At 38.5% G+C, this 26,997-nt stretch overlaps 1 protein-coding gene across 1 annotated transcript in view; it reads right to left on the bottom strand.

Annotated features, from left to right (window-relative positions):
- The window catches only part of FIG4 (FIG4 phosphoinositide 5-phosphatase), a 92,434-nt gene that overhangs the window by 31,546 nt on the left and 33,891 nt on the right, over window positions 1-26,997 (bottom strand). The window contains exons 9-15 of the mRNA XM_083349280.1: window positions 26,194-26,356; window positions 23,410-23,507; window positions 10,441-10,574; window positions 8,638-8,754; window positions 3,258-3,303; window positions 1,992-2,140; window positions 807-973 (exon numbers count right to left, since the gene is read on the bottom strand). Of these exons, the coding sequence (XP_083205406.1) occupies window positions 807-973; window positions 1,992-2,140; window positions 3,258-3,303; window positions 8,638-8,754; window positions 10,441-10,574; window positions 23,410-23,507; window positions 26,194-26,356 (874 nt within the window). The remainder of the gene's footprint in view (window positions 1-806; window positions 974-1,991; window positions 2,141-3,257; window positions 3,304-8,637; window positions 8,755-10,440; window positions 10,575-23,409; window positions 23,508-26,193; window positions 26,357-26,997) is intronic.

The raw sequence follows: 26,997 nt of genomic DNA, 5'->3' as shown, positions 1-26,997 counted from the left end.
CTGGTAGCCAGTGAATAGGTGTAGATTTTATGCACCCAGTAATTAATCTCATCGTATGGTTGAGTTGAACATCAACAAGTCTTGTATGTGAGCTGTTTATCCATACAGGTGCACAGTATTCCGCTACAGAGTAGCAAAGGCCAAGGGTTGCGCATCGAAGAGTTGGAGCTGAAGCTCCCCAAGTTGTTCCGCGTAGTTTTTGCAGAATGTTGTTTCTGCTGTTAACCTTGGCAGCCATATTCTGAATATGTTTTTTAAAAGACAGGGTCCTGTGTAAGGTGACCCCCAGATACTTTGGAGTTGCCTCATATGGGAGCAATTTGTTATTTAGGTACACATTGAGTTCTCTTTTTGCCAGTTTATTATTAAGGTGGAAACATGATGTGACTGTCTTACTTACTCTTGGGATTAACCTCCATTGGTGGAAGTATGTGCTCAGAGTTGTAAGGTCGGCTGTAAGTACACCTTCTGTAACTTCGATGCCCTTGTTGCTTTATGCTAATGCCAAGTCATCAGCGTAAGAGAACTTTGTTGATAGCATGGGTGGTACATCGGAAATATATAAGTTGAATAGGGATGGGGCCAATACAGAGCCCTGAGGGAGTCCATTATTCAGATGTCTTTGCTTACTAATTTTATCGCCCATGATGACTTGAAAGGTCCTTGCTGAAAGCATGTTATTTATTAGGTGGCCCATGGTCCTACAAGGGACTGCTATTAATTATTATTAATTATAAAAATACCTCTAAAGTGCCTCTTAAGTGATATGAAAAAAAAATCTTCAAAACCAGAATTCAATTCAATACCTGAAAAAGCATTGCTATAGTATCTTGAAAGCGTTTGCATAATATCTTTAGAATGCTGGGTCCAGGGTGCTATTTTTCTGTACGTTTTTACTCTGTGAACCAGTTGAGAGCCACCATACTGGAGTGACAATGTATCCCCATGATCTTCATATAATTCTTCAAATAATCTAAAGCAGGAGGAACAACATAGTTTAGAATTGCATCTAGTGGAACAGATACAAATGAGAAAACTTTAGCTATTTCTTGAGCAGGCAGAAATATATTGACATGCAGTAACTTTAGGATTGTATTACTATCTTAGATACAATGCAAGCTAAAAACTTCCATTATATCCAGACAGTATGGATTTAAAACCATCACTCAAAGCAAAGCAAGAATAATTGATATTGACCTCATGTGGCCAATAGCAAAGCTCCCACACAAGACATTTGCTTTGTCTGTCGTTCCTGCTCAGCAATTATCAGCTAAAACAAAACGTTGATAAGATGTATCTCGCTTGACTGAAATCCTAGCTAAAATGGACACAGAGTTCTTTATGGACATCACTATAACACAAGCTTTGTAAAAACGCACTTTACTATCTCAATTTCCCCTGATCCATATGGGCAACTGAGCTTTGAATCTGTAAGCATTTCCCAAAAACAGAGCATAGAGGAAAGCATTAAAAGCCAAACATAAAAATATTCTTCTTAGGTATTAAATTAGGGAAGCTTGTTGCAAACAGATTTATTTTATTTTTTATTATTTTTTTCTGCAGTAAAAAGAGTAATTATCAACTGGCACTTTAATTTTTCTCATAACCAATACCCATTATCATCTGTCATTCAACCTCATAGGAACTGAAGAACCTGTCCAATTTCACAAAGCTTACATTAATTTTTACCAAAAAAGATTTGAGAAAGATGAAATGTCAATTTAAAGTCAACTGGTACTGTACAAAAGCTGCTTTAATTAGACTGGAGCAGCAAAGCTGTTTCCACAATAAATAAATAAATCCATCTATCCATCTGTGCTTTCGGGAACAGTAAAAGATTTTTCAGCTGTCAGATAAACAAATTTCCATTTAAATATGTGAAAATATTCACGTTAACGTGAAATGGTGTGCAGAAATAAGAGGTTTAGAAAAGAATTACTAGTATAAAACAAATGGCTATATTTACTAATGTTTCAGAAGGAAAGTCTTACCTAACAGCATCTGTGTCAAATAAAAGATTGGGTTTGTCAATCAATCCCAAGGAATAGAGTTGGTAGGCTAAAGCACACTTTCCAACCATAAATTGGGCCGTATTCGTGCGATCTAAGCAGTCCACACAATTGGTTCGAAGAACTCCTGTCTGAAAAATCATTTTCATAAATGCAGTGTCTGTAATTAGCTCAAAACACATCAGGAAATGCCAAAGTCTCCTCCAGGATAGGGTTTTTGGTTTTTTGCTCTCAAACCAGAGAACATAATCTACAAGGCTGCACATTTGTCTATTGTGCAGATTTTCCCAAATGCAAAAATAATAATAAAAAATAAATGCAACATATAAGTTGCCGGCGTCAACTTCCCTCCGCCCTGTGCGTTCCCACAGAGAGGGCCTCCTCAGGGTGCCACCGGTCAGAGAATGTAGATTGGTGGCCCCCAGGGGGAGATCTTTCTCTGTGGGCACCCCGGAGCTATGGAACCAGTTACCGGTTGAGCTCCGGACGGCGCCCGATCTTCGCTCCTTTCGCCGCGATCTGAAAACATACCTGTTCGAACAAGCCGGCCTGGCCTGAGGGGGGATTGGTGGGGTTTTTACTATCATTTTATTGGGGTTTTATTAATGTATTTATTGTTTTTTATGGGCATGTATTTAATTACTTTTTAATTTTTGTAGCTTTGTGTTTTATTCTTGCCCTGTACACCGCCCTGAATCCTTCGGGAGAAGGGCGGTATAGAAATATTAATAAATTAAAAATTAAATTAAATTAAATTAAATTAAATGAATGAAATAAACAATTTGGATACATAGTAAACTTGTAGAGTTTTCACAATTTTGTTTATTGAAACGTATTGCAGCCAATGCAATTCTGTATGAAAAGAATGAGCATCTTGTTTATGGGAGGAAAGTTGTGTGTATGGATATACTGGACTTCCTTTTTCTGATTCAAGATCAACTATATTGGCTGTAATCAAGTAACATTTTTTTCATACTTTTTTCTCAGGTGTCCAAATTCCTTAACACTGAGCAGATGATCAAATATTTTTATTATGAGCTTCCTTGTTATGAGATGTGCTGTATTTCTACTCATAGTGTAGCATTTTTAAAATGCTTTTATGACTCTAAATTAGAAGCATCACTTTTATGTAAATTCACAATAATTCTTCAAAAAACCGCTTTCTCTAGTGATAAATAAAGCTTAGCTATCTGAGAATACTGATCGACAATACTGTGACAACAATTTGAAAAAGTTCGTTTCATTTACCTGTAAACGGCCACTGGGAACTACGAATCCTCCTAGTTCACTCCATCTGTAGTGTAGAAATATAAGTGCTTTATAACATACAGTTTTCTATTTTTTCTAAACATCTTTTTTTCAAATATTATTTATTGTTTTATCATGAAAAGTAAAAATCAGAAAAACAAACAAAATGAAACAAAACAAAAGCATACCTACAGTTTTCTATATGTAAAAATCTTGTTCAGACTTTAAGAAAATAAACAAATTCCAAAAAAAGCTGTATAACGCCTATAATAAAATTGCCTGAATTTTAAGAAGGCATTCTTATGAAGGAAGTATTATTCCTTGTACAGTAGAGTAACTAATGGTACTATGTCAACAGATAAGAAGAGACAAAATTTGGGCAAATTCTTTGGGAATGGGGATATTTGAGGAGCCAAGCTATCCCCGAATAGATTCAGAATCAGAAAAAACTGGACTAAGTTTGTGTGTTAAAAGATAATATGCACTTTTGCAAGACTTAAGACACATATTTTGTTCTTTAATCCCTCATACAAAACAGGACAAAAGATTTGCCCTACCCACTTCAGGGGACTCTGCAAGCTCCCATGTCTATCATATCATGAGCATCAGATTTTCTCTGTAAAAAAATTGAGGATTCACTCACTCACATGATCCCGTTGCATTTGTGTCAAGGCACATTTATGGTGTTTCCAGGTTGAAACAATTAGCCATCACAGTTGCCCAGGGACCCCCATGGAAGGGGTCATTTCATGTCCCCATCAAGGAGCTGGAGAGAGTAATAGAGCTCACCACCATACAGCGGCACTCTGGTCTCAAACGTGGGCTTGCTAATCTCCAGCGTAGATCCTAACCATGTGAGCCACAAATTGTTGACATTTTTGGGAATGGTATTTTAATGTATGCAAGTAGATTTCTGGGGAAATATTTAAATGCTAAAGAAATTAATGTCAATTATACATCAGACCTCTGATATCTAACTAGGAGGAATTCTGGAATTATGGTAGTAGTGAATAAGGTGGGGGGGGTATGATGGGGAGGGGGTGAGGAGTTGCCAAAAAGAATAATTTTGAGAAATTGGAAATGTGATATTATTTCAAACATTAACGAGTGGCCTTTGGAAATAAAGAACTTTTCAGTCCTGAAAAGTCTGTATTTTCTACTAACCAGAGGCTGAAATAATACGTTCTTTGTTGGCATAATTACAATACTATTTTTATCTGATTATAATATTGTATTATATTTTTGTGAACCAATAACTATAATTTTGCCTGTTTTTTTTAATTTTGTTAAAATTTATTTTTCATTTTTGCACGTTTTGCTTTAATTTTATTATTGCTGTTCATCTTAGTGCTCTTCTTATATTTTGTAATTTAAAAAAATACTTAAAATCTTTAAGCTTTACTTCCTCATTCAATCCAGCCACACTGTTATGATTTCTTTATTTAGCATTCCTTTCCTTAAATTACAGGCATTCTTCTCTGGCTCTAGTAGATGCTAATTTTCAAAACATACGAAGGTTCATGAATATACTACGATTCTATTTAAATACTGTGCTGTTGGAAAACCAACAGCTATTAGCTAATACATTGTGCAATGAAGAACACGTAAAAACTATAAAAAACAAATACAGATTCAGTACAAACAATGATTGGGCACAGAGTGTAGAATCATTCTTTATAACCACACATAATCCATAAGCCCAGCACAAGAGGATAGTCTTCAACTCTCTGAAATGATATTGAAGGGGTACTAATTTGAAGAGAACAGTATCCATAAGGTTGGGGCAACCTCACACAGAAAACCCTTTCCATGACCTGGTCCTACCCTTGAGCTCTTGAAAAAGGAATCACAGACATGTCCTCTCATAAATAATCTAAAGGATGGGAATTCTGAAATACTGATTCTATTATTAAAAGGGGGGTTTGGTGTTTTTTTTTTGCCAACTCTAAGAGCTGAGACTTCTTATCATGCTTCCAGCTAGAGAAAACACTTTTTGCGTAGTTACTGGGAAATGGCATTAACATGTAGATGAAGCTAGCTGTAAGTTTGGCAGGGAATAGAAAGCTCAAACCTTAAGATAAATTGTTCCCAAGATTGTCTCATAATACAGCCCTTAATAAGTGAAGTGACTGTTAATATTAAATATTATTCTTTAATATTAATGGCTTACTTGCTGTTGAATAATGCATGAAGATACATTAGCAGTATTAAGGAATTCTAGGCAATTGATCAATAACTGTGTAACATACCCAAATTAATTCATGAATTGTAATGAAGAATCAATAGTCCTTTTGACATATATACATTTTAAAGATTTTTATTTTGCTTCCTAAATGTCTGCTGCATTTATAATGAACAATATATAATACTCTGAACCAATTTAAAAAAAAGAATGACCAAAAACATACTAGTGTTCAGGTCCACAACACTGTATTCTATGGGTAAGACATACTGTACCTTCTCCAGTCTGGTGTCGTCTAGATGTATTTGGATTTCAACTCTTTTAATTGCTATTCCACTATGAAAAAAGTCATGTACTCTCTTACTATTTTTGTCTGCCTTCTCCACATTTTTTTTCTAAAGTAGACCAGTTCAGAGACACATATGTTCAATTAAACGAATAGGTTTCTATCAATTAGGAGTGGGGCGAGTAAACATCTCATATAAAACTCTGAATTAAAATTTGGCTCTAAGATTGATTCTGGAATGAGATTGCTATGCAGATCTGGCTGTCCTCCATCCTGCTAGTGTTTCAAAGAGCCTTGAAAACTGGCTTCTTTACCCTTTGATGAGGGTGAGTAAAATTCCCTTTGGACTGTATGGATTTGAGGGTTTTTTTGTTCGTGTCTGGGGGTTTTTCTGTCATCCTTGACATCTTTAAGCTTTTTTCTCTATCACTGCATTTTTCTTGTTTTTAACATTTCATTTGTAATCACCCAGAATCACTGGAGTTAGGCAGCATAATTTAAATATATTTAAGTTTAAATAATAATACCATCATACTGTTTGTTATTGCACTGATTCCTCTGTCAACAATACCAAAGAATTCGGGCCATGGCTTTCAAATATCAAAAACATCTGCCAGACTATTCCACCTCCCTTACATGGACTATCTGAAGCTGTATGGAAAAACACCATATGAAATAGAATCATCACTCAACATTGTCCATGTAAACAGCCAAGATATTGCAATGGAGTTTGAACTGGACAAATGTGCCACCCTCACTATCGACAGAGGAAAAACAGTGTAAACTGAAGGAATCAAGATGCCCTATAAAAATAACATCAAGAGTCTGGATGAAGATCACTATATATATCTAGGCATTGTTCAGGCTGAAAACATCAAGCACACTAAAGTCAAAACTAAGGTTAGAAGTGAATATATCATGAGAGTGAAAAAGATTTCAAAGGTCCAAATTCTCTGGAGGAAATACCATTAAGGCAATTAACAACTAGGCAACCCCAGTCATTAGATACACAGCTGGAATAGTGGACTGGACTCAAGCAGAACTAAAAGCCCTGGATAGGAAGACGAGAAAAATAATGACTATGAATCATGCCCTTCATCCATGCAGTGAAGTTGGCAGATTCCACTTACTAAGGAAAATCAGTGGGTGAGGAATGTTGCAAGTACACCAGACAACTGAAGAAGAAAAAAGGCCATTAGAAAAATATCTGAAGATGCACTGAAGCTAATACACCATAAAGGCTTACTAAGTACTGGAGTGTGGTGAAATGTAATGCAGATTGTCAGGAGGGAGGGAGTGTATTCTAGAGGAGCAAAAATAAGTTTATGTGGGAGAAAGAGAGTTAACACGGCTCTTCCCTAGTTCTCTCTTCCCTGTGGGCGTGCCAGACCTTTGGAACCGTTTACCAGTGGAGCTCCGGACGGCTCCCGACCTTCGCTCCTTCTGACGTGACCTAAAAACATACTTATTTGAACAAGCCGGCCTGGTCTGATGGGTTGGGGTTTTTTAATATTAACTATATTAATTTTATTGGAATTGGGCTATATTATTTAATTCTTTTTTAACTTTTGTACATTGTATTTTTACTGTATTTGCCCTGTACACCGCCCTGAGTCCTTCGGGAGAAGGGCGGTATAGAAATTAAATTATTATTATTATTATTATTATTATTATTATTATTATTATTATTATTATTATTATTATTATTATTATTATTATTATTATCAGAGTGCATGTTTAATGATGCTAATGGTCTGCCTTAGGTTAGCAAGATATCTGTCTATACCTGAGGAACAATAAAGAAAATCGAAAAAAGACATGGCAAGTCAAAGTATTACATTGTCACTACATTACAAAAATAGAAGACAAAGCAGATAACAACAAAACTGGCAATGGCTAAGGGCTAGAAAATTGAAGGGGCTAATTCTGGCTGCATAAGAACAAATACATACAAAGCCAGAATTGAGAAGACAGCAACAGACAATAAATGCCACCTTTGCAAGAAGTCAAAGAAAACAGTGCACCACCTAGTTAGCTGCTGCAAGATTACACAGACTGACTACAAGCTACAAAGTGACAAAGTAGCAACAATGTTGCACTGTAACATCTGCAAGAAGTACCTTTTGCCTGCAAGCCAGAATTGGTGGGACCATACAATAAAGAAAGTAATAAAAAAAAATGAAGAAGCTAAAGTACTCTTCAAATAGATAAGCACCTACCACATAATACCCCAGACCTAACAATTGTTGATAAGAAAAACAAATCAGTTTGGATTGTGGATGTTGCAATACCTGGTGTCAGCAGAATAGAAGGGAAAGAACTGGAGAAAAACTACAAAGATCTGCAAATAGAAGTAGAATGACTAAGGCAAAGAAAAGCAAAGATTATACAAGTAACGGTAGGCAGATGCAATTCCAAAACGTTGTTTAAACACCATTAGCGTTGACAAAAATCACCATCAGTCAATTGCAAACAGCAGTTTTAATTGCAACAGCTTACACTTTGTGATAATACCTTTAACACCATTAAACAACAATACCTGCCTATCTTAGGTTTTTGGGAAAGATTTGATAGGTGGATAAAAATGCAGTTAAACTTCTGGCTGATTGTGCATCCAACTATAATAATTTTGACTATGCTTCAATATATTGATATGTCTTATTTTTTATGTCAGATTGTACGCTATTTTGAGAATTAAAACTCATACTACATTTACTCACCATTGCATACAACACTGATGTGTGTTGAATAAAGTTACAAGTCATCTCTAATTGGTATGAAAACACATGGACCATAATTTTGTATTCGAGGCATGTCTGGATATTAATGTACTAGACAACAGAGATTTTTACAAGGGTATTTAAAGAGCAATTACAAATGATATCTAGCACTCTGGCCATTCTAATACTTACTTTTCATCTGGTCGCAAAACATTGCAGAAGGAATCAGATCGATTTACAAAGAAACCAGTTTTCTTCACTACGTTTTCGGCAATCACATTTAGTCGATCAAGGACATTGCACAGTTTGCTAGGTGAGAATAAAAGTAAAAACTGTATTTTTTTTCCTTTTGTTGAAAATATTTTTATTGAATCAAATGTAAAGCATTTTTTTAAAATACAAGAATAACTTTTGTTTTATTGTCTGATTTACAAGCACTGATAGTGTAAATGCAGAAGTCCACCTATCATACACGAAATGAAAGATGGTAAAAATAAATGTCATAAACTGGTCTGGAAAGAGTCGTAAGAGGTTAAAAACCATCCGGATCCCTCTAAATAAAACTGATGTGGTTTTATAGGTTTCTATGTTCAGATCCTAATCTCATAAGTTTTTTAAAGGCCTTTAAAATGCTTCTTTTTTCAGACCTTTTATAAAGCACTGAACGGGTAAACCATTCAACATAGTGTGTATCCGCATAAAAAAGATCAATAGCACATTGCCAATAATAAGAAACAGTACTGAAAATAGAGGTGCCAATATCGTAATGCCCTTATATAAATCAATGATGTGACTGCATTTGGAACAATCTGTGCAATCCTGGACACAGTGGAGCTAGAGAAGATACAGAGGGTGGCAACTAAGATGATCACAGGGCTGGAGGAGCTTCCATTTGGTGCTTTGGTGAGACAAACGAGAGGGGACACAATTGAGGAGTACAAAATTGTGCATGGCATGGACAACATGGACAAAGACGCACTGCTTTTTTTTCCTTCCCAAAATACTGAAAGAGTTCATCCAATGAAATTGAATCCTGAAAAAGGACAGACGAACGAAATAGTTTTTCACATAATGCATAATACAGCTTTGGAATTTGCTACCACTAGGTGTGATATGGGCTAACAGTTTGGCTGTTTCAAAAACAGCTTGACTCAACTGAAGCAAGTTCTGGGGATCAAGGGCTATTGATGGCAGTGGGATTGCATTTGAAGGACATCTGCTGGGACACTAGGAGGTTTCCTTGTCCAGTTGATTGGCCACTGTAAGAAGAACTGCTGGACTAGAGAGGCCAGGGTTAGATCAGCAGTTCACTGCTGGTGTTCTTTTGTATGTTCCAAAGCTGGAAGAACTTTTTTTTTTCAGTTGCACTCCCCAACATCTGTTAAATTATGGCAGTATTAAGGAATCAGGTTAATGAGGTGATCCAGACAGGAAACATGATCAAATGGGCTAATTCTATTTTACTATAAGGTTAATAATAGAATCTTGCAAGTCTGAAAGCATATTTCTGCCTATTGCCTTTACAGTCCAAGAAACTAGGGAAGGTCCCTTCTGAGAGGTTTACCACATCCACATTCCTTTTTTTTGGCTAAGCTACCTCTTGTTCGACTGTTCCCTTGGCTGTGGCTCTTCCCCTTGTCTACTAAGACCTTTCCTTATACCAGGGGTAGGCAACCTTGGCTCTTTTATGACTCGTGGACTTCAACTCCCAGAATTCTTGAGCCAGCCACTCTGAGAAGAAAGGGAGAGTTTCCAAGCTGAGCCATGCTGGCTCAGGAATTCTGGGAGTTGAAGTCCACGAGTCATAAAAGAGCCAAGGTTGCCTACCCCTGCCTTGTAGCATTATATCAAGTTAGACAACTTTTTTTTAAATTTACATATTGTACCACAATTAGCAAAAGCACCTACCAAATTTTTACCAAAGGCAAGGGCTGCACATGTGGGTAAGCTTTACTTGTTCATATGCTCTATAAACATACTCACAACCATGCGTACCTCTTTGTGTATTTGGCCATATCCCAAGGAATGTATACAATAGCATGTTCAGGAGGTAAAAACTGATTGAGGTAAGTTACAGCAGCAACAAGCTCCTCGCTTAGTATCCTTTCATGTTTTCTTTTTTCACGTTCCTTAAAAAGAAAGCATTAGGTGAAATGGCATATATATATGTGTGTGTGTGTGTGTTAAATGATTTAGGCTCTTAGGGAGGAAAAAAAACCTCTGCTAGAGCAAACTATATATATTAGTAAACAAAACAAAACACTGAAGAATACAAACAATTTTTGCATTTTCAAAATGTGGCCAATCGTTAGTCAGGGCACTCTTTCAGAAATCTATAGTGACACAGAACTAACAACAACTTTAAAAAGTGCACCTCAGATATATCCACCCAAACAGGGCACACCATATGGTACACCACATAACAGCATACTCAGTTGGGAGCATAGAAGTTATATTATGCTATGGGTTATTTTTGTCCCTAGTTAATTGCCTTTGGTTTCCGTTTTTTGCATTGTACTGTGTTTCCTTACCTAACTGGAAACACAGAATGACCAAGGACAGGGGTAGGCAACCTTGGCTCTTTTATGACTTGTGGACTTCAACTCCCAGAATTCCTGAGCCAGCATGGCTCAGCTTGGAAACTCTCCCTTTCTCCTCAGCGTGGCTGGCTCAAGAATTCTGGGAGTTGAAGTCCACGAGTCATAAAAGAGCCAAGGTTGGCTACCCCTGACCAAGGGCAAAAAAAAAAAAAAGCAATGGGAGCAGTAGCAACCTCTGACTTTCTGCTGGTTTGGTTACAACTGACCACACTCTGACCACCCCCCAGGCTGTGATCCACTAGCGGGCTGTGGCCTTTTTGAAACCAGGTGGAATGAGAGGTGGGCCGGTGCATGCACACACAGCTCCACTCACACAACCAAGCCAGAAAGGTTGGGGACCGCTGTGATAGTGGACCTAGCCTCCAGCAGTCTAGAGAGAGACTGGTGTTGTGACTCAGGGTCAGCCTGTGGGTCCGACAGCCGGCTCCGATGTATCGGAGGACTCAGATGTGGGGGAGGAGGGAAACGAACCGGCTGATGATGATTTGGAGACTTTGCAGAGTCCTCAGCCTGGAACCTCTGCTCAGCTGTGTGAGCCCGAGAGTGCGGAGGATGATGACCGACAGCTGGCCCTGTTCAAGGACGCCCGACGCAGGAGGCAGTCGAGCAGGGACAAACAAAGAAAGGCTATGGGACTCCTCGGGAGGAGGCACAGGGAGACCACGCCCTGAGCTCTCTATAAAAGGAGTGTTTGGGGAGGGGCTGGTTGCTGAAAGCAACTCTTTTGCTTGAGAAGATAAGCTCTTGTGTGTTTACTATTAAATCTTGGCAGAAGCCTTTTAGCCTTGGACGCTTTCCAGTCTCTTCTTTTGATTAGGGGTGCGAGAAGAGGGCTGGTTCAGAACAACTGGTCTACTGAACCTCTGGGTGGAAGCATGGAAGTCTAACTGCCACTGAAGTAATCACAAATTTGCGCAATTACAATCCCATGGGAGCCCTAGGTCTCAGATTTTGGATGCATTCTATAAGTTAGCCCATTTGCAGTAACTTGGTTCAAAAAAAATGATGTCCTATCATGCATTGTTTCATCCGGTTAAAGGTTACAAATACAAGAGTTTTAGAAGGATATAGATTGGACAGGTGCTCCCTCAAGTCATTTTGAGTTGAATACAGTATGCTAAGCCTTGAGAAAAGAACAGAGACTGACAATTATGAACTCACCCTTCAAATATCTGAAAAGATTCCCAAGGAATAAAATTAAGACTCATTACTTCTTGTTCCAGGATTGCAAGGCATGGAATAATAGATTGAAGCTACACTAAGATATGTTCAGTTGAAAGTTGCAAAATACTTAACAATAAAAGCGATCTAACAGTCTAGCTTTCATTGGGTCTGTTTGAACAAAGTTAAACAGCCATTTGTCCAGGATGCTTTAATTTGGATTCCTGCATTGCACTTGGATGTTGAACTCAAAAGTTTAAATGAACCTTCCAGTTCTATGATTCTTTGAAATACATTTCCATGTGGCAATGGTGCTGAATAGAAAAAGCATCCCCATATAAACTGACCAATATCCACTTTTCTCTTTTTAACAACATTTGTAACAAACTATCCTTTAGTTCTACACCCTAAACACGAACTCAAAAACATTGATGATAATCAATTAATATAAAAGAATACAACTGAATTATATTATAAACTTTAGTTATCATGAATTTCATGGATTTTTTTTGCCAAGAATACTTTATTTTTATCAGATTTTTAAAAAATCAAATTCATATTATTTGTCCCATAAAAATGTTTTAGATGCCAACTCCTGAAGCTCATGTTGCTCTAATCATGAAGCTTCACAACAGTGTTAAACCCTTTCCTATGAAAATGATAAGTATGCAAATAACAGAGAAAGCGCTTTACTATTTCCTATTTTCACATCTTACTAAATAGCAAATCATTGTTTAAAAAACATTTTTCTGAAATTATGTGTCTAAGTAAAAATACATAGGCTCTACATCTGATTAGGCAAGTGATTCAAGATTGGCTCAGATGTCTAGGATAATATCCTCTTCTCCCACACATAAATGACAAGAAATTGTTAATGGGGTTTTCTAGTACTGAGCACCTTCAGAGAAGCGCATTTTCAGCCATACTCCAGAAGCCCTGTGAATAACAGCATACAATGATTCACCTGGCAGAGTCACGTGAGCTTAGATACACATGACAGCTGTAATTAAATCAAAAAATTTAACAGCCAACACCATTTTGTTACTAACTGTGTCTAATATTTGTTTACAACAGCCTCCAGCTCAGCTTCTGGAAACTGTTATCTCCAAATTGGCCGGGGGCGTGTGTGAAGGGGGGGAAGAGGAATCTGTTTACATTTTGGCTGATTGATTCACAAAGTCTCAGTTTGCACATTTTCAGAAACACAAGAGGTACATTCATAGGCTGACAATATGGAACAGGAATAAAGTGCCTTCAAAATACTAAAAAGAACTAAGGCCAGATCTGTGCTCTATACCAGCACTTTCCTCATCACTGGTATGGGCCATCTAACCATATTTTGAGTGACGAAATGGATAACTCTCCACCCACTCCTACTCCACTATAAATGAATCCCTGTATCAGTGGTGGCGAACCTTTTAGAGACCGAGTGCACAAACTGCAACCCAAAATCCACTTATTTATCGCTGGGTGCCAAGTGGGCATGGCCCACTGGGTGGGTGTGGCTGTGGTGCTCATCGAAGATTGGGTGGGTGTGGCCAAGGCTGATGTGGTCACCTCAATGTTGCTCTTAGGGAGGGGCACCTGTGGGGGGTGGGCAGGGTTGGGGAGCTCCAGGTCTCTGGCAGGTGGGGCGGTAGGCAGGAGACTCATCCTGTGGGTGCCATTGCCATGGGGCAAGGCAAGGGCTGGGGCAGCTGCTGCCTGACACCATTGGCCCCCGCAGACAGAGGCTAGCGAGCGCATTGGGGCCAACGGTGTCTGTCAGTAGCCACAGCCTGCCAGCCCCTCGACAGGCACACTCTGGGGTTCCGTAGCCCATCGCCAGCAGCTCAAAGAAGCCGCCTCCGAGATGGATGGTTGGCCAACAGCTGAGGAGGTGATGCAGTGGGTCGTGCCTGGGAAAAGGAGAGCATGCAAGGCCAGGATGGACAGGATGGGGAGGAGATAAACCAGCCACGCCGGGATGCATTCAGCCACATGGGATCTCGGCAAATTAGCAGGTGGCTGGTTGAAGAGGGGCAGTTGCCACCTCCGGGGCATGGCACGGGTGCCCACAGAGAGAGCTCTGAGTGCCACCTCTGGCACCCGTGCCATAGGTTCGCCACCACTGCCCTATATATAAAGCCATTTTCTGTCCTAAGCTGTCTAAAATCCTTCCAGGAGATTCACTTGCTAGATATTCCCAGCTCTGTTTTGCTATAGTGCCTGGTACCATGACTCTTCTTCTGGCTGCTTATTGCCCAGTATTTCATCCTGGGCTGCTACTTCCTCAGCAAATCAATAGCTTCTTTTCTTCCAGTTGATCCAATGATGGCTAGAAAGAGCATGGAGTTCTCGCCACTATCTTTTCCCAACCTCTTCTGCCTGCACTTCCGTTCCACCTTTAATGTGCCAGAGGATACTAGGCTAGTTATTGCCCACAGGCTACATGAAGCATGTTTTCCTTTATTTTTTTTACCTACTGCAATTGTTCATTTAGCTTTTAATTTGTTTAAAAAGTCTAACTTACAAAACAGGCACACTGGCACTATACTTGAACAAATGCTACTGTAGTTCTGTTTAACTGAATGATTAATTCTTTGCTGTCTCAAAGGAACAGCCTCCTCCCTTAGCTTTAATAACTGTAGCATCATTTTGTTGTTGCTAAGAAAGCCTGATTCAAGAAGCTAAACCTTCTTTAAAAAAAAAAGGTTTCTCCTGTCCAGTCATGTCCAACTCTAGGATGTACTGCTCATCTCCCTTTCCTACCAAGAAAGCTAGAGTTGTCTGAAGATGCTTCTGTGGTCTTGTGGCCGGCATGACTGTACATTGAGATGCATGGAGTGCAGTTACCTTCCCACTGAAGTGGTACCTATTTATCTACTTGCATTTGCATGCTTTTGAACTGCTAGGTTGACCGAAGCTGAGGCAAGAATGGGAGCTCACCCCATTATGTGGTGCTTGGGTCTCAAACTGCCAACTTTCCTTCTTACCCTCAGTTAATCTGCAATTTATTACACAGATGATAAAGAAAAATACATTGTTATCTGTTTTGTACACTTTAACAACAGAAACGCTATGAGATAGGTTAAGAGTTCTATGAAGTGGTACCTCTTTGATCTGCTCAGTTCTGCCCTTCCAAGTGCCCCCATCCCCAACATAGTGAACCAGGATCTCTTCCTCAGCGCTTCCAATGAATGGAGGCAGTCCGTTCCTGTTTGCTTTAATAGACATAACTTCTATGCCAGGGGTTCCCAACCAGGGGTGATGACCCCGCCCCTGGGGGTACAAGACGATATTCCAGGGGGTGCAAAAACTTGGGTTTTCAAAATTATAGTGCATATGCATAATTCGTTGCTGCTATTTCGAACTTTTGTGAAGGGTCTGAGAATATATCAGAAGCGTTCTAGGGGTGCAGGATATAGAAAAGGTTGGGAACCACTGTTCTATGCACACACGTGTGTACAGACATTTACTGGATGCCAACAAAATGGCTATGTTAACATAGTGCAGAATCACTGCTGCAGTAACATTTAGATTAGATTAGATTTATTGAATTTATATGCTGCCCTTCTCCCTAAGGACTCAGGGCGGCTCACAACAAAAAATTTAAGAAACATTGAATACAAAATTTAAAAAAGAATTAAACAATAAATGTAATAGATACGTGACAATTTAACTCAATAAAAGCCAAATTTAAAAAACATAGTCAGTCCAGACCCGCTTGTTGGAATAGCCAAGTCTTCAGGTCACGGCAGATTGACCGAAGGTCAGGGGCCGTCCGCAGCTCCGGAGGCAGTTCATTCCACATTTAGTGGAGTTTAATTCAAGGAGCGCTTCAAAGACTGAATCAAAGCAAACGTTTCTTTGAAATTTTGTACTGGCTCTCTTTACAACCCAACACTTTTATGATTAAACAAGGGAGTTCAAAAATGATGAGAATGCTTTAGATTCAAATCGATTTCATTCTTTCTCCTCCCCCGTTTCATTTTTCTATATTCGTCCTCCAATTCTCACACAGTAGTCTGTCTCTACTAAAACGTTCACAGCTATACAAAAGGAAACTTTGTAATGGAATTCAGAACTTTGTCTATTCATCCCTTCACATGTTAATGCTCAAAAGCTAATTCAAACAGCTATTACAGATGATTTTGCAGCTGAGCCCAAATAGGACTAACTTTGAACTGAGGAAAGAAATTGGAAAAGTGAGTTAAGAGTGGACCAAATCAGGACAAGGCTGCAAAGTAAAACATGACAGGAAAAGGAAAGATTGCCCCCAATGCAACCAGTGGGAGAAATAGTTGGGGAGCTGCTCAGAATGCTGCTACCTCCCCGATTCTAAGCCTCCTTCTTTTCTGGCAATGGGATGCAGAGAGAAGGACATGCAGATCACGTTGTGCTTCTCAGTGTGCATATGCAGTCTACCCGCAATAAAAGAAAAACTATGGAATAACGATCTTGAATGTTTCTGTCCTAGTAAACTGAGGGAGATCAATTTAAACAATATAAAATTTCTGTGAACTTAAAATGAGGCTAACACAACAACAAAAAATGGCTTTATGAACATTGGACACCTCAGAGAATAGGGGTTGGTTTCAATCATCTTGTCATTGGAAATACAATTCAGGAATTGGAACAATACTTCACATGGTTGGGTTTTGTCCTATTTGGCTGACATCAAAAGGATTATTACTGTGAGTGGATCAACTGCTGTGTCTTAGTGTGTTAACAAAGCAAGTCAGATGGAAATTATCCCCTGCTCCCAAAAGAGACAGGTTTGAAGGTAACTGCACTGCATGGCAGGAAATAAAGGCATAAGAATATGAAGCTTGATTTCACAACAATAGCACCTATATCTGAGATACAGTTGCAGTAGTTTGGATTCTTTTGTAGTGACTTTATTAATTTTTCTACAGTAAAGTAGCTCTTGTATCCCTGAATGACCGTAGTTATGTCCATTGACAGAACAAGACTAAGTAAGTGATTAAGCAACATTGCAAGCTCAGTTAGGAGATTTTAATTACTGTGGATATGGCAAATGGAACTGCTGAAGAAGGTGCCATGCCTGGATAACCTTTGCTACTTCCCAGAGTCTGTGCCTCTGTTTATATCTTCCAATGAACCAGATATTCGTCTGGCCTTCCAGTCTCAAGGATCCAAGAGTTTTCACCACAAATTCATCCTTCCTGTAACTGAGACTGGGAAGGTTAGACAGCAATATATTCAGAGATCAGGAAGCAACGAAAGGGTGAACAACAACTGGGTTGATTTGTGCTAATAAAAGCGAACAGGCCAATAAATTTGGAATTGAGTTTTTGGGGAAAGCGTCTGTAAGGTAAGAATTAAGTAGAAAGACCTAATAGCAATGAGAACTGTTCTAGATTGTGGTGGTCAGCAGTACATTTCTTTGAAGTTTTGAAAAGAAAAATCCATCTGGTTGCCTGAAATTCCCATAGAAAATGTAAGGCGTCAGATACAAAGCAGGATAAGGCACAAGATGGCAATATGTATGGTTGGTAACTAAACAAGGTCTGAATGGCTACACGTCAGCATGTTGTCATTTGTGAACTTTAAAAATATGCAATATGTCAGGCCAATCATCTTGCTGATAATTTACATAGATTTGGGGCAGAATGTGGTTCAATGAGCTTAAAGTTTTTCTTTCTTAGATAAGAGATAGTTTTTCCACCTGCCTCTTGATTCAGTAAGAAACTCTTTCAGTTTCAGGCTGGTGTTTTTTTTTTCTGACTGTGTTAGAAATAGTCTCCACAATAGAGGTTCACTTAAAATAACCATATCACCTTAAAGATACAATGTAAATCTATTAGGTTTGCAAACAACTGCAATGTACACCAGGCTCCCAGCAAAACCCTGGCAGCTTGCTGAGCAGACCTGAGCGAAAGCAGAAACATGGCTTACACACCTTTGACCCACTACATTTCAAACACAAGATTTTTTTTTAAAAGGCAGATACTGTGCAAATTATACTGCATGACAGTGGAATGGTTTTAACAAACCCACCTGAGTGTCACTTTTTATCCCTCTCTGGGTTAGCATACTAGCTATACTATCTTTTGAGATGTGGTCAGTGAATATCAACCATCTGGTTTATTGAACCACTTGTTCCTCACTGATTCCTCCTGTTCTGTACCAGCCTGCTACCGGCCCTGCAGCAAAAGCAGGGACGACCCCTTTACAAACGGCAAGAGGCTGGAATAAAGCCTGCCAAATTTATTCACATAAAACAAGAGCAAGACAAGACACCAACCATAAAACACGAGCTAAGACGCAGGAACAATCCAAGCGGTTGCCTTCAGCAAACCAGCCCTCCCACACATTCCCCTTAAATACAGTTCAGGGCGTGGCCTCTCTGTGCCTCCTTCCGAGGTGCCCCATTGCCTCCCTCTGTTTACTCCTGACTGACTGCCTCCTGCGTCGGGCGTCCTTGAACAGGGCCAGCTGTGGGTCATCTTCATCCACGCTGTCAGGCTCACACAGCTGGGTCTGCATCATGACCAGATGAGAGGGGCCTTGCAGGGGGCTCTCATCAAGCTGTCCAATCCCCTCAGCAAGCTCTTCAACACCCCCCTCCTCCTCCGAGTCGTCCGACCCAACTCCCGAACCCACAGGCTGACCCTGAATCACAACACCTCCCTCTGTTGCCTAGCTTGGGGTCAATTTGGCTTGCTGTGAATGTTTCCTTCCAAGAGCACTTGAAGCAGTTCACATGAATTAGGGAGAAGCAGTTCACATGAATTAGGGAGAAGTTCACATGAATTAGGGAGAAGGGAGCTCATGGATTTGGTACTGAATGCAGCTCACATGTGTATGCAGGATGGCATCTTACAGATAGTCCTCAACTTACAACAGTTCATTTAGTGACCGTGAAGAGTTACAACAGCACTGGAAAAAATGACTTAAAGACTGTTTTTCACATTGACAACCATTGTAGCATCCTCCCCATGGTCACGTGATTAAAATTCAGACGCTTGGCAACTGACTCCTATTAATGACATTTTGCAGTGTCCTGGGGTCACGCGATCACCGTTTCCAAACTACCCACAAACAAAGCCAACGAGGAAGCCAGATTTAAGCAGACCTCTTTCTGCTTAGCCTCTGTGAACAAAACTAGCCATGTTATTCATTTATTATTTTAATTCCATTTATATCCCGCCCTTCTCCGAAGACTCAGGGCGGCTTACAAGCTTAGCAGTAGCCTTCATTCATGTTGTTACCGTATGCTGAGATTTACAGAGACGATCATCACTAGCTTTTTTTTTTTACCATAGGCAGCAGACTCTTAACTAACATTTTTATTGTAGCTGGAAATCTTGTTTCATTTGCTACTTTTTGATTTTCCAGCAACTTCAGAAGGAGTTTTGATTATTTTAAGTATTCTTTTACTCTTAATTTGACACTTCCTTCCTTTCTTTTCCAGTTTCTAAAAAGCTACAACACAAAAGCACTTTGGGCTAAATCCAAGCTTTCCTCTACCAATAATAGAGACATTTGAAGTCATATGTGAAGTACTACTCAGATATTGTGAGGGGGAGTGACGTTGGGATGCCATCTGCTTTTTTGAAAGGAACTACTGATGTCCAGAGGCAACTTCTCCTCACCCAGGTTCTTAGCTAAGAAAAGCACACACTAATACAAAGTGAGGAGGAGTGTAGGGAAAAAAAGGTGATAAGCCAATGTAGAGACAGGGAAGCGGAGGAAACACCTGAAGATTGGCAGCTGTTATAAGCAGGCAAGAAGACTACCAGTCCACTGCCAGGATCACAAACTACGGGTGAGCTGGATATCCTGGTGGGAGTCCTGCTTGGAGCTTTGTCTGGAGCTTGGCAGCCACTAGAAAAGGAGCAAGCACATTGAAACGGCACCCCATTTTATGTAATATAAGAACTTCTGGAATATGGCAAAGGTTGACGTTACTTTAAAGACTCTGGGACTGTTCTTTGCACTGAGTATTCACAGACCAAATACAAAGAACCTGCGTATTGAAGAGATAGTTACGTGGCAGCCTCACTTTGCAAAGTCTGAGAAGGATGGAGTAGATTCAGAGCAATGGCCTATTATTAGGGAAGCTGTGTGCTGCAATCAAGTATTTGATATGCTGTGTTGTGCTCAATCCTTGGAGAGCAAAGAACCCTAACATATCTTACCTTCATTTTTCGTTTTAAGCATGCTTTCCCTACCCATGACTATATCACCTAGAAAACATGTTTATCCAGTTAGCTATTAATATAAATAATGATATACTGAGTAATGCTGCACATATGCTATGCACTCAGTAATTTTATCTGTAATATCAACAATCCCATGAGGGATTCTAGGGTACCAAGGAAGCAACAATTGACAGAGATCATAAAATCACTTCACATCTTTTCCACTTCTGTCCTCTCAGAGGAGGAACTTTTCTTCATAACAAATAACTGACACACTATCTTCAACATCCCAAGCTTCTATAGGAAGCTTGCATATCTGTTTGAGGTTTTTCAGACTTTCTTGAAATGCATCAGAACTCTTCACTCTTAAGATATTTTCTTCTACATTTTCTTCTCTCTCTCCCCCAATCCCGCAAATGTACAAAGGAATAATCATTTGGAAAATCGGGGATAATCAAAAAATGCAGGTAATTTAACATCATGATTTGTTACTAGGGTCATCTTTTTACTAAGTTAGCCTCTTTTCTGTATCATTCTTTTTCTATCACTGGGTTTGAACTTTTAAACTCTATGAACAATGGCAGCTAAAAATACTTCCACCATTTAGATTATAAGCATTTTGGCTCTGTATATGTACCTGTATAACTTGGTTATATAGTGTTTTTAACATAACAACACTAATCTTTCTCCTTGGCTCAGCCACTAATAATGCTGAGAGGGTGTAAGCAAGAATAGCATTCAAATACTCCTAGGGATCAGTATATTCTGTCAGATAAATGGCTTTTTGGAATGTCAGATTGGATCTTGAGCAGCTGTTCTGTAAGAAACTTACAACAAAGCAAGTGAAAATAAATTATTTGCTTCATTTTTCCCCACTGTGTCATTCTCAGTGAGTAATTTATGTTCTAAAGCAGGGGTTTTAAATGTCATGTGACTTGTTGTGACGTATCATGACTTTTTCCTCATTGCCGGCAATGGGGTGGGTGCGGTTTTGGCGTGATGCATCCAGCCCACGGGCCAGCAATTTGACACCCGTGTTCTAAAGTGATCAAAGGGCCAGCCTGTTAATTAATGTGGCTGAAAAAGAAAATTAAAAAAATATTGTGTGTCTAAGTTTTCTCTTCAGTGGCTGCTGACAAAAAGAACAATTAGGAGAATTCAAGTGTTGACACAATTATAAAGACTGGAATTCTTGCTCTTTAACATTATTTTTGATATTAAAATTATGTGAATTGAATTCTAGTACAAGTTTACAATATCACAAATGTAAAATACTGCCATACAGTATTTTAAACAGTGGTTTAAAATAAACAAGTTACATTAATAATGTAGGCTAATTCTATTAGAATGCAAGCTTAAGGCTTGCCAGTTGGCTACCAGAAATGATGCAACATTCTTATAGTGGAAACCTACAAAAGATCTCTCTAAAGACGGAGGGACCATAGGTTTGGACTAGAGCAAACCCTTTGTAGTAGAATCTCACCTTCAAACCCTGGCATCTCCAGGTAGGGCTCAGAAAAACTGCTAGCTGAAATGTAGCCAATCAGCATAGACAATGTTGAACTTGATTGATGATTCATTGATATCAGAATTCAGATGCCACAATGTACCTGAACACTATTAATCTTCCCCCATTCCTCAGTATAGAAGAGCAATTTAACCTCATGTTAAAATCATAAACTAAGATCAGGCTTTACAAACTAAGATTTGGAACTGAGCAAGTAAATCAACTATGAACACTATGGTTTTATAATGCAATTGTTATCTTCTTTTGATCGCTGCTGAAAACTTTCAATTTTCTCTTCTAACACATAAGGAATAAAAGAAGCATTCCAACTTGAGAACCTCTAATAGAATTGTATAGAGAACCTCTATACGATTGCTTATTATCAAATTCAATTTTGGCAAGTTCATGGCAACTTTTAAAAACTTTGCTTCGTATAAACATCTTTTTCCTCCATCTAATTCATACTGAAGAACTAAAAATGTCTTTCCCTTAATCTGTACCTCCAAAGAGTAGGCTAATAATGGTTAATCTCCAAACTGATGTTGGCATTGGTTGTTTCAGTCAAACTCTGCATGCTTCTTCAGAGACACTCCTTTCCTTACAGCTGTGCCTAGAAAGATATTCAGTGCATTCAGAAAGTATTCAGACCCCCTTCACTTTTGACAGTTTTTTTATGCTGCAGCCTGATTCTACATTGACAAAAGTAAAGGGAATCTGAATAGTTTCTGAATATACTGTACATCCATGCATCATTTGCTAAAATCTTGAGATATGAAACTGGTATGTAGGATATACTGTATACACAAGCTAACTGTGGATTCTTAAGAAATGTATTTTTTGCAAAATATTTAGAAGAAGCAGAAAGTTTATTATAAGAACTGACTTTTATCCTCTGTTTGGCACATTTAGGAACATTTAGGAATTATATTTCAAAATGTACTAATGTACTCAGTTTCCATATATGCAAAGACATAGCTGAAATCCTTAAGACGACAGAAATTCTTGATCGAACAAAACACTGCATTAAGTCACTAGCCATATTTATTTAAAACTCTTTACCAAAAGCAATAATTTATTTTACTCACTGACAAGTTACAATTAAAAAACTGCAAAAGGGAAGCATAGCTCTGAGAACTTGTCTCTGAAAGGTCAAAGAATTTTTGTAGCAGCTTTCCATGGGAATGCTACATGGATTGGAAAATAGAAGTAATTACAAGCCTCCCTACACAAGGTAGTAGCAATAATACCTTCCATAAATGCAGCTTATAGTCAACGTTAAAAATTAATAAAATAAATAATTAGAATGTACTGAAAATATTAAAGCAAAAATATTTCACAAAATCATAAAGACTTACCTGAAAATAAATCAGGAAAATGATCCCATGTACATTAACACTTTTTTGTAATATTTTTGAATGGTTTAATAAGATATATAATTTATTTGATTTTTCTGAATGCCAAGATCTTGGTCTTTATGGTCTCTCTCTCTATCTCTATCTCCAAGAGCTGACAACATTTAGGAATTAACACAAGCAAAAATGTTTACCTTCACAAGATTCAAAATGATGATCGGAGAGCCAAATCTCTGGAGCATTTGATCAAAGTGAAGAGCAGCTACATGAGCAAATGGATCTGCCTGATCCACTAGAAAAAGAGTAATTCATATTACATGAACAGAGTCCTAGGATCTTATTAGATCTTCATGTGCTACACATTTCATTAGCAATCTTCATGGAAACTACAAAGTAGATGGAAACCAATTGAGCTTATTTTCAGGACAGATAATACTCTTTTCCTCTCGACTATTTTTTAATATTTTTTTCTAAATCTGAAGTGATTTCCCTACACACACACTATTTAATATTTATTTGTGGGTCTGTACATATGTGTATATCGTATGGTTACGTGTGTGTCATGTATGTGTTCCACTTTGAGAGCGGGCAGCTAAATTTCATTTTTCATGTGTACCGTTGTGCCCACAGTAAAAAAAATAACAATAAAGGTTATCTTATCTTATCTCATCTTCCATTCCCTCATCTAAGTCATTTATGAAGATATTGAAGAGTACTGGGCTTAAGATGGAACCTTGTGGTATCCCACTAGTTAGTTCCCTCCATGTAGTCGTATTAAGGGCTACTTGTTGAGTATAGATTGTTAGCCAGTTACAAATCCATCTGGTGGTGATCCCACATTCTTCTAGCTTACCAAGAAATAGGTTATGGTCTACTTTGTCAAATGCCTTGCTGAAGTCTAAGTATACTATGTCCACAGCATTTCAGTAGTCTATTAATTTAGTCACTTTGTCAAAGAATGAAATAAGATTGCTTTTGCATGATCTGTTTTTAACAAACCTATACCAGAAAAAAGTAGTGAGATGCATGCTAAGCAAATATTTCCCAACAACTCACTTGGCTGACAGTGTTGGAATACAATATTTGGAAGAATTCAATGCAGAAGGGGACTCTGGTTTAGGTTTCTACTTTGGCCACACAGAAGTATGAATAAGACATAGGTTCTGAATTAGCTGTAATTAGATGAATGAGCATGACCTTGTCACAGTTCCCACTTCACTATGGTTTTATCTGTTGCATTTAAATTCCACTGTTTCTCCTGGAGTTCAGAATGGTAAGTATGAGGTACTGACCCTTTCAATTTTACCTACTAACTTAATGATCTCATCAAGAAAAAAACTGAACAAATAATGGATTGCAGTCAGTTATTATCACTTGGATGATAGAATGGTTTGATCCACTATCTTATCAAAGTGCAACCAGCAGAGATACAATTTCCAATGATTTTTACTTCTTTCTGCAGCTTCCTATCCCACTAATGATGTTGTTCAAAAAGCTTAACCAACTGGGCAGCATAGATGGGATAAAGGTAAAAGAGGGAAATCTTTCTTAATTTCAGTATCTGAAGTTTTACTGGATCAGTGAAGTGATAAAATTGCCTTTTTACTTTCCTTTTTGATGAGTTTTAAAACACACAGTACAACTTATTTTTAATCCCCTGGCGCCATCTTATATAACTACTTGTGATAGATAAAACAAATCCATAATTCAATAACACAATATTTCATATTTTCTATTTGAGAGCAAAAGAAGACAACAAAGCAGCAATGGTTTTATGCCTGATTTAGTCTCTGTCTTTTAAGTTCTGTTCTGTTAACCTAAGCAGCCTACCAGAAGAAGCAAGGAATACTATTTTTTCTATGTAAGTGATAGGTAATAAAGATAAGTAAATGCTTTTGGTAGCCAGTTAACTAAATGATTAATATATTATTGAATTTCTAAAAAACTGTCATAGCTCTGTTGGTCCAACACTACACCCATCCCTGCATGGATAATACTTATTACAGGTAGTCCTCAATTTAGGACTGTAATGGAGTCAGCCCATTATGTCATCACAGTTAAGTGAAGTATCTTATCTAATGACCCTTCCAATTCAATTGTTAAATGAGCATGTGGGTTTTTAAATGGAGCATCTGGTGGGAGAGGCCTTTAGAAGCCTAGCACAGGACCAGGTTTGCCTGCCGAGGCCTCCCACAGATGAGGCACCTGGTGCCCTGCTTCTTGTCCCTAGGGGCTCTCCAGGGTTCGGCCTGCTCCCATGAGATGCAATGCAGTGTGATGCTCAACTTTCTTGTAGATTACAGCCTCAGGGCAACGTCATGCTATTCTCCTAGTACCGTAAGTAGTACTTCTCACAAGACTGTAGTGAGCAGCGTTTTTAAGGAGGCTCCACACACTCCACAAACAAACAGAACTTCCTTAAAAATCAGAGCCCCCTACAGTCTTGCGAGAGATACTCCTTGCTAGGAGAATAACACAAGGATGCTATGAGGCCAGCAGCCTCTTTAAGAAAGCTGAACCTCACATTGTGTCTAATTAACATATTTATTTTGAAAGAATAGCCTTTCCCTCACTACCTACCTACAAAAGCTCTGTTCCTAATGTAACAACATGATCCTGTTTAAATTTCAATTGGGAGGTTATCTGCAAAACTAGGTGGCTGCCCTTAGAAAAGACAAAAGAGGTGTGTTAAGGTGTGGGTATGAGGAAGAAAATATATTTGTCTATGTCTTGAAATGGCTTGTCTATAAAATATTAAAAGGATTCATGGCCACTTTCCCATGATAGTATAGATTGCATAACCAGAGTATATATTAATGCTATCACTTAGAAAACTTTTACCAGTACAATTTGCAATTAGCTCTGACTGGTCAAAATATTATTTTTTCCATCTTGAAACTACAGCTGGAAGCACAAGAATCAGTAATTTACCAACACATAATCTGCAAACAAGCGACAAATCAATATTTTGTACGTACGCGTAATTGGTGGCTTAGGCATCATAGTCGATATGTCCTGAGACCAATACAGAGGGACTGAACCTCGCACTTGGACGTAAGATGAATAGCTTCCAGCAGAAAATGACATTACTGAAGCATCATAAAGTATTTGCTCAGTTTCCACTTCATTTGCTACATCTCCCTGCATGAAAAAAGCAGGAACTTTATGATACTTCAAATTATCAACATCCTCTTCAAAAGTATCATCACTCAATTGTCACCCGAGTTTTCATTTTAGCACAGGAAAAATTGATTGATTCACGGGATGGATTATGATTCATGGCGTTGTCTTGCTCATTCAACAATAATTTCTGTAACTCTAGATCTAATTAAGTTTATTTGGAAAAATGTCTCACTAATTTCATTTTGCTCTCATCTACACTGAAATTGTGGTTTTTCCTTCTGTTCCTAAATCTACCGTTACTCCAAACCAGATATCGTGACAACAGGAGAACGCTGTGCTATGGAAGTATCTAACTATGCATCCTCCATCGTGGTATGTGGTCCCCTGAAAAGAATTCTGCTGTGCAACTAGAAACAGAAAGTCACTTTGATATACAGTAGACTGATATTGATGGAGCCAGATGATCATGACATTAAACATATCTCTATTTAAATTCTGTATTAATATGATTGATTCAGAAGTGGCACTGTATTGATGGATACACTACCACTAAATAACATACATTCTTAATATCTACAATTCTTAGATATGATTCATATTTGCTTGGAGCTTGGTTATCTGAAGTGTCCATGGGGCAATTAGAAGAGAGAGGAAAAGAG

The sequence above is a fragment of the Vipera ursinii genome, assembly GCF_947247035.1.
Source record: "Vipera ursinii genome assembly, chromosome: 1".
NCBI classification, from domain to species: domain Eukaryota; kingdom Metazoa; phylum Chordata; class Lepidosauria; order Squamata; family Viperidae; genus Vipera; species Vipera ursinii.
Note: the sequence above shows the minus strand (reverse complement) of the source record. Positions and strands in the feature narration are given on the sequence as shown.